The sequence below is a fragment of the Garra rufa genome, chromosome 1 (assembly GCF_049309525.1).
Source record: "Garra rufa chromosome 1, GarRuf1.0, whole genome shotgun sequence".
NCBI lineage: Eukaryota > Metazoa > Chordata > Actinopteri > Cypriniformes > Cyprinidae > Garra > Garra rufa.
This window is the reverse complement of record NC_133361.1, coordinates 7,414,326-7,426,825: the sequence shown is the minus strand read 5'-3', so window position 1 is coordinate 7,426,825 and position 12,500 is coordinate 7,414,326. Positions and strand designations below refer to the sequence as shown.

The following is a 12,500-nucleotide window of genomic DNA, read 5'->3' as shown; positions in this document are numbered from 1 at the left end:
CGTCGAGTTCGTTTGAAATATGTTTAATGATTGTGCCTGATGTGCTTGTGCCCGCTCCATTATCCATCAGATAATATTATATATTATTATTTTTAATTAATGCTGTATTTCAGTTTAAAGTACAGACCTGGCCTATAGCAAACAATTTTTTGAAGTCAGATTGGTGCCATCTGGTGGTGTAGTGAGCAAGATTATCAAGCAATATCATATTTTAACCACTAGATGGATGTACTGCTCTCTGTAGAAGGCCTTGTGAATTCTAGTTGTTTTTGCACATATTTGCCTTTGCCTTTTCAGGTTGTGCATTTTTTTTTTTTTTTTTTTTTTTTTACATATTCAATGAACAGTAACTCTTATTCAAAAGGCAACAGCAATTATGAACATAAAACTAAAATAACAGCAAAAGTATAACAATTATCAAACAGTAAATGGAAAATAGAGTTCAAGAGAGAGACATGGTGTGTGACTTTTGCATTTTGGATCCAATGTCTCCCTTTTATTTGATTCATTGATTTTGTTTCACATATTCTCACATTTCTCTGTTACAGTCTCACCAGTCTCATATTTCCCTATGTGTGTGTGTGTGTGTGTGTGTGTGTGTGTGTGTGTGTGTGTGTGTACCTGGTATTCATCACGTCATGGGGACCAAATGTCCCCACAAGGATAGTAATACCAGTAGATTTTGACCTTGTGGGGACATTTCTTAGGTCCCCATGTGGAAACAGGCTTATAAATCATGCACAATGAGTTTTTTTGATGCAGTAAAAGTGTGCACAACCTCCTGTGAGGGCTAGGTTTAGGTGTAGGGTAGGTGTAGGGCCATAGAAAGTACGGTTTGTACAGTATAAAAACAATTACGGCTATGGAATGTCCCCATAAAACATGTAAACCCAACATGTGTGTGTGTGTGTGTGTGTGTGTGTGTGTTGTAGTGTTTTGCACTCTTGATGTTTTAGAGCAGCGGTTCTCAATTCCAGTCCTCCCGACCCACCGCTCTGCACATTTTGTGTTTCACGTATCGCTTCCGACGTTTGTTCTATTCCAACGTTACTGCCCTTCGAAGTGGACATCACAGGATATTCCGCCATTATTCATTAGTTCGAAGCGAGCGTATGTGTTCCATTTGAAGGTCATTAAAGCGTGCGAGACGTAAATTTAAAATGCATTTATTTACAGATGCACTTATGTCACACTTCTCTAGTAAGTTTCATCTGTGTGTGAAGACGCTGCATGCGGTGGCGTAGCGCAAATATGTGAATGAATGTTTCGAAGTAAACAGATTTCCCCCGCTTAGGGAGCAGGGAGCAATGAACACTGTGCAGGCAATGTCAATCGGAACACATCCTGCACGGACCTCACTTCTAACGAGTTCGTTATCTGAATCAGGTGTGTTAACTAAGCGAGACATGCAAAATATGCAGAGCGGGGGGCTGCGAGGACTGGAATTGAGAACCGCTGTTTTAGAGAGTCACCCCTTCACTGCTGTGTGCTTTTTTTCTGCATTGTGGCTGATTTGTAGAGTGTATGCACAAAAAAAAAAATTCATATTTTTTTCCAATTCCCCATTAATTTCCTATGGCCGGTCATTTTGACCCGAAGGCCCTGAGTGTGACTGTTTTTTTACGACCACTTAGACTTTTCAAATCCTGTCCCCAATTTTTGTGTGTGTTCATATACCAAGTGCCGTAAAAGTCACCAAGTTTCGTACCATTCCGATGAAGCTACCATTTAAAAAAAAAAAAAAAAAAAAAAAAAAATTAAAAATTCCGGTCAGAAATGACCGAAGAACCCTAGAGGGTTAAACCGGTGAACCCCTAGAAACTTTTCAGTTCAAGAATTAAGTTAACAAATACGCATTCAAATAGTAAGTTCAAAACGGCTCATCAGAGAAAATCCGACCGATTTCATTAGAGATTGCAACAACTGCCACTGTAAACACAGATGATCAAACATTAACTGTGTGTCATGATCAAGTAAATATGATGTTAATGTCCTACAGTATTATGATCTGAATGTTCATCTTCTGCAGCTCCGGTCGATATAAAATCTCAGATTCCAGTCAGCAGCTCAAACTCTGAGACGACATCAAGACAAACTCCAGCAGCAGCTCCTGAACAAGGTTCATCATCACTCTCACACATCAGTAGTCTCTCACTTCACTGCTTTACATTTGTTTTGTCTGACCACAATTACATCAACCTGCTAATTCAAGAGTTCAGCATTCAAACCTTAATGAATTTATAAACATTTATGCAATTCAAAAGCTTGTAAGTTTTAGATGTTCTCAGTATATAAGTATTCTACATTTCAGTGTTTATGCAACCTTGCAAAATGTCACACTGTATATGAATATCTATAAATTAGAAAGAGATCGCACTGGACAGTATGATAATGTTTTGTTTATATGTTCTTTATATTTGAACTGAACTAACAGACATGATCACAGATTGGACTGGATTGTTATTCAGAGGTAGGACACGTCTTTGCATTGTTCATTGTTTTATGCCTTTGATTTTATTCACAGTTTCACACATTTAGCCTGTTTTTTTTTTTCTTCTCTTGATTGTGTCTGTCATCTGTCCATCATCTTTCCTGCAGTGATTGTGATTATTGTTGAGTTTGCAGTGTTTGCTGCTCCTACTGTGATTCTTCTTCAGATCATCTGTGCAAGAAGAGCTGGTGAGTTTTTCAGATGATTCACATTGATCTGTGGCAAACTGCAATCATGAGAGCTCAGTAAATGATTTTGTGTTCAATTATTTCTCAGGAAGGAAGGATTCACAGCACCAGAGGAAACAGTGACGAATTTAGTATTAAAATAAAATACTCTCATCTAATAACAGGCCAGATTACAGCAAGGTGTATCTTCATCTCAATGATATTGTGGATATTTGCATGCAGCTTTCAAGCATATTTTCTCTAAATACTGCACTGAATACTTCAAATATAACAATAAATACATATACAGAAGTATCTTAAGTGACACTGAATACGTATTACAGAAATCCTAATATAAATACATGCAATTTTTCTAAGCTTGATTCATCTAATCATTATAGTAAACTTTTACTACACGTCTGTTAATTATCATACGACATATTTACAGATGTATTTTCATGTTTTGTTTCTTGTTTGGTTTTTTCATTCACTGATCATTTCAAATTTATAGAGACAAATCCTTATGAAAATATATGAATGATTGTCTTTCCCACCTGCATCATGCTTCAACATGTTTTTATGCCAAGTTATGTCTTCATATGTGATCAATGCTAAAAGTGTAAAAGCAGCAAAATTATATTGATATTGGATAACTAACTTATTTAAATTTATGTATTTATTAATTGCATTTTATTGTACATATTGTATATATGCAATAAGTTGATTAGCATTAGAATTCATTTAGATGTAATTTAACACTATTGGCTTACAGTTGCTTTGTGATGAAAAATAAAATCAAAAGCTGAAATGTTTTTTTAATTATTATTATTATTATTATTTATTTTTTTTTGTGTGGTGTACATTTCATCAGTGTAAATCTACGCAATAATTATAAACTGACAGTGATTAACCTCATTCTCTATACATAAAGAGACATTTAAATGGGTGAACATAATCGCCTGATTTTGTACATTTGGCCATTTCCATTAAGCTCCCAGTTTGCGCTCGTTTCATTTAAATGAAGAGCTTACATTTACAAGGTGAGCATAACAGAAATAAGCCTTTTTAATTAAAGTTAAAAGGTTGAATGAAGTACTACTAAATATTACCACTACTAGGCTACTAGTTTAGTTTTATAAATTATATTACAAATAATAATAATTTAGTTTTATACATACATTATTATATCCATATGATCTGTTCTAACGTGACAAATAGTAATCTCAAGGTTTATTGGAATTGTACATTATTCTTTGTAGTGTGGGTTTGGTGAAGTGGACTAAAACAAACATTTTCATGCGTACTCGAAATTAACCCACTGCCACAATCCAATCAGTTTATACATGAAAAAAGAGTTTGTATGCTTATGTATAGATGTGTTGTTTATTTGGCGCTGGTTTATGAAGATGCTTTTTTTTACGCTTGAACAGATAATACAAAAAGAACAAAGCCAAGGGATCACATACAAATCCATAAAATAATGACCAATTATTTAAATTAAACGTTGATGACAAACACAAACATATACTGTACACATTTACAGTAATTGAATTACATTGATACAAAAAAAAACAGACTTTACATGAAATTACAATGATATTACAAATCAATTGAAACAAACATATATAAGGAAAGCATCTACATACACAGGTTTTCTTTAAATAAATCCTGCAGGTTTTTTTATCAGGTGAATAGATTGTGATTTTCAATTTTAAAAAGGGGATAAGAATGGGAACTATTTGAATTTTTTTGTTTGAGAATGAAAAACTTACCATGTAAAATAACAAAAGTTTATAATATGTTTGGTTTAAGGAGATGTCGTTTTTTTCGCGGCGCAGCGGTGACGTCATCACTAGCGCGCTGGTCAGCGTCGATTCTTCTGAGGTGAGTGAGCAGATCACGGTATTTCGCATGTTTGAAATTGTATAATACATTTTCCACCGTTTGTTTATTATTCTGAAACGATGTAAAATATATTGTCTGTCTTTTTTCCGAGCACAGCGAAGATTGAGTGTTAGCTGACGACGTAAACACTTAGAACAGCAGGCAACGAGCATCCCAGCAAGCAATAGCAGTCATTTCACCGTCTGGGTTAACTAAAAATCCGATATTGTCCGGCTGTGACCCCCCTTCTACCCTAAATGACTTTGAATTTGGATACATGTCATTTTTTTCCCCAAAATAACTCATGAAGTGTATGATGTTCCATCATGTTAGCTAAGTTAGCAGCGTTTACAAGGTGTTTGGTTTCATTTCTTTGACATGTTCAATGCATAGCCTCGGTTTAATTCGTAGTCAGAATAGATATTTGTAGCCCACTTATAGTCCAATCTGATTCACTGTAGTGTCTGGCCAGGCAGTGCATGAAATGGCTGATATAACGTTACCATCATGTTGGCAGTGTCAAAAATATCTAACGTTACAAAGATAGTGTCATTTCATAACATGGTCTATATGTAGAGCCCAATATCAAATACAAGTAAACTTCTAAAACTTTTAAATGGGCATTATTTTACATTTTATTTAATTATTTTATTGCATTATTAAATATAGCATTATTAATTATGCTAAAAAATGCTAATTTAAATGTTTTAAAAGTTAACTTGCATTGACTGACAAAAATATCTTTCTATATTATATATCTCTAAAATATATTATATTATAATATATTTCTTTAACCTTAAGTTGTTGCTATTTTTTAACCCCCTTACACAAGCTCTTGTCAGTGCAGGCATTTGTTGTTGTTGTTCCGTCTGTTTAGTTCCATCTTCTACTGTGAAAGAACAACCTGAGCGTGTGTTGCCACAATGTTGTGACGGTTCCTCACTTTCCATCGCCTTTAAATAGCCTTAAAGCGCTGTGGGCATTTTACTTTCACTTTGAAATTAATTTCAATACGGCGTAAAACATATGTTAACTTTTAGTTAGTTTGAATTTCCCTCTCTTCCTTAAGCATCATGCACATTTAACTTTTACATTTGAATTAGTGGCAATTTGGTGTAAAGCAGTTGTTCATAGCTTGTTTGAAATTTCCCTCTCTTCCTCAAGCGCAGTGCACATTTTACTTTCACTTTTGATTTAGCGGCAATTCAGCGGCAATTGTTTGAATCCAATTCAAGCAACCCATAGGCCTGCAACATCAAACTCACTTAGCCTTTATGAGTCATATAACTTTAATTAACCAAACGAATAACAATACGCCATGCTATATGCCTAATATAAAACAACAAATAACTTAGACAAAGTTGAAGGTAGCCTATACAAAAATAAGTGAAAATACGTAGGCTAAACCTGTGCAACTAAATAGATAAAAAAACGTAGATCATTTATAGCAAAACGAATAAGAAAGCTTGGAGACACGGCATTCACCTTGATGTCAAATAAAATGAATAAATTACAAGTTAAGTTTAAAAATCAGCAAACACTGTGAAACCAATTAAATAAGACATTTGTGTTTTAAAAACACTTTTGCAGTTTGTTTCGAAACTAAATCATCCGTTATCGTCTTGTCTTTCTCACCTTTCTCTTCTTGTCAGTCAGCACTACTCACTGTCCTCAAGTGATCCATTAAATCTGATGCAACTGTTGTTCAGCACACTGCATTAAGCAGCCACGTTCAGTTTTTAATTGTCTGTTCTCTAACTGAACTAAATTATTTTTATTACTATAAAAAAGTGACAAAACCAGTGTTGCGGCTTCACACCTGTATCACCGTCTATCACAGAAAGCCTAGTTGCCTTCTTGTGGAGCAACTGATTATTGCAAAACCAAGTACACCATACGCAGACCCTCGCAACCCAAAAAACAACCATTTGTATTTGTAAGGCTCTGGTCTCTTCAAAGATGGAATTTGGAGGACATCTGCTTCACTTACATAAATGCTTAAAAGTGTAAATTAGTTAACAAGTTAACTGATTCATTAATGATGTTGGCAAATCTGGTTCTTCCACACAGAAAATCATATTCAACAATCACACATTCAGCAATTCAGCAATAAATGCTGGAATATTTCCATCAGTTTACGAGTGAAGATGGGCATCAGGAAGAGCTGAAATCTGCAAAGACTGAGTTTATTAAAGGAGACAGAGAGAAGATGAGAGATCCAGAACCCTGCAGAATCAAACACACTGAAGATACTGCAGAACAAACAGGTTGGGGTTTATTCTTGATTATTTATTCAATGCTGACGAATATGAAGCTTCAAGCAGATTTGGACTGTGTGTAAAATCTTACGAGCTGTTGAATAATCTAGATCAGTGGTCCTCACTATTTTTTCATGAGAGCCACATTTGAAGGACAAAAGTTGTTAGATTATTGTGAAGTTGATCAAACATAATTACAAAATTAGTTCACTTTCAGAACAGAAATTTACAGATAATGTACTCACCCCCTTGTCGTCCAAGATGTTCATGCCTTTCTTTTTCAGTCGTAAAGAAATTTTTTTTTTGAGGAAAACACTTAGGGATTCCTCTCCATATAGTGGACTTCTATGGTGCCCCCAAGTTTGAACTTCCAAAATAGAGTTGAAATGCAACTTTAAAGGGCTCTGAACGATCCCAGTCGAGGAAGAAGGGTCTTATCTTGCAAAATGATCGGTCATTTTAGAAACAAATTGACCATTTATATACCTTTTAACCTCAAATGGTCTCTGCAATGCACATGTGATCCGAGTCAATACATTTAGGTTATGTCCAAAAACTCCAACTCCAAACTCCAACTCCAAAGTGTCCAATCTCATTTTTGTCCTTATCTTCAAAATTGTTTTGCTAGATAAGACCCTTCTTCCTTGGCTGGGATTGTTTAGACCACTTTGAAGCTGCATTTAAACTGAACTTTTGGGCACCATAGAAGTCCACGAAATTGAGAGAAATCCCTAAGTGTTTTCCTCAGAAAGACAGACATGAACATCTTGGATGACAAGGGGGTGAAAGTGAACTACTCCTTTGATGGTTATCCCTATAGAAACGTGTTATTTGTATAATGTGAAGAGCAATGTTCCTCACTTATGGGAAGTTAAAAAACACATCAAAATTACTTTATTTTGAAGCAGTTGTCTACATTGTTACATCAGGGTCCGCTTTTATGTCCACATTTCTCTGCTTTTTACAAATTGTTGAAAATTTACCATTTGTACTCATATTTCAGAGTTTATGAAAGAAAACAAGGAAAATCAAGAATCAAGTGAAGTTGAGGAGGAAAGTGATGTCAAAACTGAAGAGAAACCTTTGACATGCTCTCAAACGAAAAGAAGAGCCAAGAAATCTTTCACCTGCACTCAGTGTGAAAAGGGTTTCACATGCAAATACAATCTTGATGCTCACATGAGAATTCATACCGGAGAGAAACTCTTTAAGTGTTCACACTGTGACAAGAGATTTACTCAGTCAGTACATGTGAAAATACACGAGACAACTCACACTGGAGAGAAACCATTTAGGTGTTCACACTGTGACAAGAGATTCAGTCGGTCAGAACATCTGAAAACACATGAGAGGATCCACACTAGAGAGAAACCGTACACGTGTGATCAGTGCGGGACGAGTTTTGCACAAAAAGGACACCTTACAGGACATATGAGAGTTCATACTGGAGAGAAACCGTTCATATGTGGTCAATGTGGGAAGAGCTTCACAAAATTAGCAAGCCTTAAGGATCACATGAACATCCACACTAGAGAGAAACTACAAGTATGTGATCAATGTGGCAAAACATTTCTGAGAGCTTCAGACCTGAAGAAGCACATGAGTGTTCATACAAAAGAGAAGCCACATTCATGCCATTTGTGTGGAAAGAGTTTTTCATGTCTACAAAGTTTAAAGGAACATCAGAAAATACACACTGGTGTAAGAGAGTACATGTGCTTTGAGTGTGAGAAGACTTTTGCTACAGCTGGACATTTGAAACGGCACCAGAGGATTCACACTGGAGAAAAACCTTACGAGTGTTCATACTGCGACAAGAGATTCAGTTGGCCAGGACATCTAAAGTCACATGAGCGGATCCACACTGGAGAGCAACCGTATCAATGCACTGCATGTGGGATGTGTTTCAATCGTTCAAATGCACTACACAGACATACAAAAAACAAGCACAGTAAGGAGATCATCGTCAGATCCAGCACTTGCCGCGTCCTCACCAAATGAGACACAATAATTCATCAATCTATAAAACATGATCTGGATAATTCTGTCCTAACTGGTCATTACAAGCGACATGACAAATAAACATTATCTAAAGTTTTCACAGTGAATTAGGTTCAGCTTCATCTTCAAAACCAGCATGCCAACTCAAAAGATGGAGTTCCTCCCCGAGGAACAATGTCATTTTTTTTTTCCATTTGAAAAGTGTATCATTTTGCTTTATAATATATATTGGGGTGCCCAACCCTGGTCCTGGAGATCTACCATCCTACAAAGTTTAGCTCCAACCCTGATCAAACACACCTGAACCAGTGCTGATTGCATTCATCCTCTTTTGAACGAATATCAGCCGCTACCATTGGAAGGGAAGAGACTGAGATTTCCAATGTGTAAAATGAATAGACTGAAGCTTTAGTTTGTTCTTGCCTCGATAAAGCTGTTGAACTCTACCAAGAACAATGCACCTGTAACATGTTAGTCTTATTTTGTAAACAATGTATGTTCTTAATTGTTTTATTTGTCTTATTTATTATTGTTGTTTGCTTAGAGCAATGTTGTACCACTTTGTCCAAGACAACTTTGGGAAAAATAAATTTTTATCCTTGTTCAGGAAGCTGAAGAAGAGGCTGTAACACTTAGGAAAGACAGATTGAATTTGAATGAATCTTTCACTTAGAAAATGCAGATGCAAGATATACAGTCATGTATCTTTGTAATTGTTCCTCTTTTGCTTCTCTTGTAAGTAGAAATAAACAGTGTTGGGGTTAACGCATTACAAGTAAAGCGAGTCATGTTATCAGATTACTTTTTTCAAGTAACTAGTAAAGTAACGCATTACTTTTTTGTTTAAGAAAATATCTTGGTTGCTTTTTTAAAAAAAGTAACACTAGTTACTTTTTGTTTCTTGTAGGTATTTAATCCCATTTTATAAACCAATGTCTTTGCTGACCTTTATTGATCCAATTCATTCATACTAATAAGCAAAACTTTAGATAAACTAACATTTGTGCTTCATTTTTCTCATTGCTGAAGAGTGTTGAACTTCCTTTTCCTACAGTTCTACTGTACAGATGTGAATTTACTTTTCCTACAGCCTTAGGATTATTCACTTCACTTTTTGGAGTGACAGGGCTTTTACATTTGCTAAAAATCTTTTTTATATTAAAAACGAAAAAAAAAAAAAAAAAAATTCTGCCCAGTTTTAAAATGTAATGCAAAATTAACGCTAAAGTAATGTAATGCATTACTTTCCGTAAAAAAGTAACTAAGTCATGTAATTGGTTACTTTTTTAGGGAGTAATGCAATAATGTAATGCATTACTTCTAAAAGTAACTTTCCCCAACACTGGGAATAAATTCCTGAATCCAATATTAAATGAGCTCTGGGGCTAATTTACAAAAGACTATAGTATTTTAGTTATATAAGGTATCAGTGCTGCTGTCAGTACTGGGGAAATTAAGGAAATAAACTTACAATTTATTACTGGTGCTGCTGTTTGTTGCTGTTTGAAATTGTCTGTGTTGTTAAGAAAAGAAAGATAAACTCTGTATAGGGACCTTTGTGTAAATATTGTGAACTCTGTTTGATAGTTTGCTGATCACTTTACCCAACTAGTGTTTTCCTTGTTTCTTGTAAAGTTTTTCCTCTGAAGTGTTTTTGCCTGTTATTGTAAATACTGTAAATACCACTTTTTTTTCGCATGGAAGCTGTAGGGGTTGGGTGGCACTTTCTTCTGTAATATTCATTTTCTCCTGTTTTTCAATTAGTCAGGGAGTTAGTTCAGTTCCTGTATTTTGATTGAACTTTTTTAGGATTCTTTGGGGAAAAGATAGTTTCAATTTCTGTTTATTTTTTTGGCCTAGGCCCAACCCTGAAGTTCACTCGCTTCCTATTCTTGTGTGAGGACTGCCATTTAACCTAACTAGTAAAAATAAAGGACGAACGATCGCAAGAGTGCAGTGTGAAGACCTTTATTTATGTTTCTCCTAGACCAGGGGTGCTCAACCCTGTTCCTGGAGATCTACCTTCCTGCAGAGTTCAGCTCCAGTGTTTGATCAGGGTTGGAACTAAACTCTGCAGGAAGGTCGATCTCCAGGAACAGGGTTGGGCACCCCTGTCCTACACCCTAGACCTCGGTCGTAACATATACAATATTGTTTAAAAAAAGTTGCTTATTTATTTGATCAGAAATACAGATAATATTGTGAAACTTAATTAACAAAACAAATAAACAAAAAAAAAAATGCTGCATCATCAATTTAAAATTGGACAAATTTTTGCGACACACTTTGCAACTGGGAATGTTTGAACACCCAGATCTTATTTAAGTAAGTTTTCATTCAGACTTATTCTTTATATTTTTAATCACACAATATGAAGAATTTGCCATAATAAATTCATATATGTGTATATTTATCCACTAATACAACATTTTAATATTCATACTGGCGTTCAATGGCAAAGTTTATTTGGATTAATGAAATTATCAGAGAGAAAATTCAGCACACACACGTTTGGAACACACTTGAGGTAGCTTTGAATCTTTTCTAGGAACAGTAAGAGGGAAAGTAAGATTAGTGCTCCATGAGGCTTCATTTGCCCATTACTACTCGACGCTTCGCACTCCAGTCCAGCAGGTGGCGCTAAGATACATCCGTTGTTTGCCAAACACCATAAACCTCAACAGAAGAAGATTAGTTGTGATTTATGTTGTTTCAATGTAATGCTGGCTTAACACAAACGGTTTGATATGTACTTTTTGTCAATAGAAAAATAATCAATAAATGCATGTAATATTCTCATCCTCATAGCCGTGGCAAAAGTTTTGAAGCAAGCAGGAATATCTGGAGGAGTATCAGCTGAACTGAAAAATGCTGCTGTGAAGATGGAGCTTGTTAAAGAGGAGAGTGAAGAGCACACGAGTGAACCAGAGCCCTGGAGAATAAAACACGAGGAACCAGAACCCAGCAAAATAAAACATGAGGAACAAGGAGGTTCGTTTTTATTCTTCATTTATAATGACGGTTGTGGTACATCTACAATGTTTTAAACGAGTGCCTGCAGATCCTTAAAAAGTTGTACATTGCTTAATATATATATATATATATATATATATATATATATATATATATATATATATATATATATATATATATATATATATAAAATAAGTGCTTAATTATTAAAATGCATTAAATCCACCTTTTAGATGTCTTGAGATGTGATGTGATGGAACTGATAATAAAAAGATTTATTACACGGCTCTTTGGAATGCTTGATTCTGATTGGTCAGTTGAGACATTTGCAGGTTCGTTCTTTTCAAATAATCACCGCTCCAAAGTAATAACGCATAGCCGGTACTACTTGTATGTTTAAAATCCCTCCCTGCCAACAAAGATTACCGTTTGGCGCCATCTTGTGACAAACACTGGACAACCACAATTAACAATGGAAAATTTCGACATTAATCTATTTAAATTGTCTTACTAACGTACATAGTTTGAAGGTTAGTCACGTGGTACTATATCGTTTCGCGGAAGGATAAAAATGTTAATTTAAAACAAATATGCCAATAAAAGGTTTCAAATTCATATTCATGTCCAGTTTTTTTCCTTATTTTTCCTGTACATTATCCCTTACGTAAAGGCGTTTTTAGCTCATTGCTTTTTTTGGAACCAAGAAAGTGTTGAACTCAGAGCGTG

The 12,500-nt window shown here is 35.2% G+C and overlaps 2 protein-coding genes across 2 annotated transcripts in view; both read left to right on the top strand.

The window, feature by feature from the left end:
* The window catches only part of LOC141338699 (uncharacterized), a 10,976-nt gene extending 2,011 nt beyond the window's left edge, over positions 1 to 8,965 (top strand). The window contains exons 4-6 of the mRNA XM_073844345.1: positions 2,030 to 2,119; positions 2,599 to 2,679; positions 7,816 to 8,965. Of these exons, the coding sequence (XP_073700446.1) occupies positions 2,030 to 2,119; positions 2,599 to 2,679; positions 7,816 to 8,801 (1,157 nt within the window). The 3' untranslated portion in view covers positions 8,802 to 8,965. The remainder of the gene's footprint in view (positions 1 to 2,029; positions 2,120 to 2,598; positions 2,680 to 7,815) is intronic.
* A 2,539-nt stretch (positions 8,966 to 11,504) lies between these two features.
* The window catches only part of LOC141329545 (uncharacterized), a 9,846-nt gene continuing 8,850 nt past the window's right edge, over positions 11,505 to 12,500 (top strand). Inside the window, exon 1 of the mRNA XM_073835472.1 lies at positions 11,505 to 11,792. The gene's annotated coding sequence lies outside the window, so the exon portion shown is untranslated. The remainder of the gene's footprint in view (positions 11,793 to 12,500) is intronic.